This window comes from Mandrillus leucophaeus, unplaced genomic scaffold (assembly GCF_000951045.1).
Source record: "Mandrillus leucophaeus isolate KB7577 unplaced genomic scaffold, Mleu.le_1.0 Scaffold527, whole genome shotgun sequence".
In the NCBI taxonomy this organism is placed as follows: Eukaryota; Metazoa; Chordata; class Mammalia; order Primates; family Cercopithecidae; genus Mandrillus; species Mandrillus leucophaeus.
The window spans coordinates 975,182-976,030 of NW_012105664.1; the positions used below are offsets into that span (position 1 = coordinate 975,182).

At 61.0% G+C, this 849-nt stretch overlaps 1 protein-coding gene across 1 annotated transcript in view; it reads left to right on the forward strand.

Annotated features, from left to right (window-relative positions):
* The first annotated feature begins 220 nt into the window (after window positions 1–220).
* The window catches only part of LOC105551580 (chromosome unknown open reading frame, human C9orf89), a 23,110-nt gene continuing 22,481 nt past the window's right edge, over window positions 221–849 (forward strand). The window contains exons 1-2 of the mRNA XM_011996875.1: window positions 221–262; window positions 584–726. Coding sequence (XP_011852265.1) covers window positions 221–262; window positions 584–726 — 185 coding nt within the window. The remainder of the gene's footprint in view (window positions 263–583; window positions 727–849) is intronic.

Here is an 849-nt window from a genome sequence, read left to right on the forward strand (position 1 = left end):
GACTGGGCCCCAAGAGTTCTGAGGTTTCCAGGTGACAACTGCACCCATTCTCCTGATGCCCCATATGCTGGCCCTGATGGGAGGTCATGGCACAGGGGAGAACTGAGGCACAGAGACAGACGGCGCATGAACTGCAAGGACCACAGTGCTGTCCGGGAAGGGGATACTGTGTTGGGCCCCGATTCTGGGTCAGGCTCCAGCATCTCATATTAGAGCCGCTATGAGGGAACGGCCCACACAGGCAGAGAAGGAAACGGGAGGGGTAACTGCTGCTGCTGGCTGGGAGGGCGCTGCTTTGCTTCCCTTCACGGGTCTCCATCTCCTGGCTGGGGCCCAGTGCATTCACATCATATGGGGCTGGCGTCTTTTTGTGGTGGGCACCGGAGCTGGAAAGGCCAGAAAGCGGGAGGGAAGGTGGAGAGTTTGCCCGAGGTCACTCATTTTACAGTCCAGGAAACTGAGGCTCAGGCAGGTTAAGTGACCTCCCTAGTTACGGTGACACTGCCAAGCTAGTGTCTTTTGAAGGTAGGGGACTGGGGTCCCCCAAGAAGGCGTGGCCACCCCCCTCCTCCCCCCCCGCGAGGTCACACCGTTGAGTCCTTCTCCCCTGGATTTGGGAGAGCATCACTGGGCACTGTCTCCTTTGGCGGGTCCCTGCGGCGTACTGGACGCCAACCGGTCTTCTGCCCCAGGCCTGGCCCTATACTCCCCAGGGCCTGAATTTCTGTATGCCCCTGGATCAGTCACCTCCCCTCTCAGTCTGTTTCCTCAGCCAAAGGGTGGGGCGCGAGGCCGAGGGAGGGGCGGTGGACAGAGCCGGGTGCCGCCAGGCCACCTGGATCCCGATTC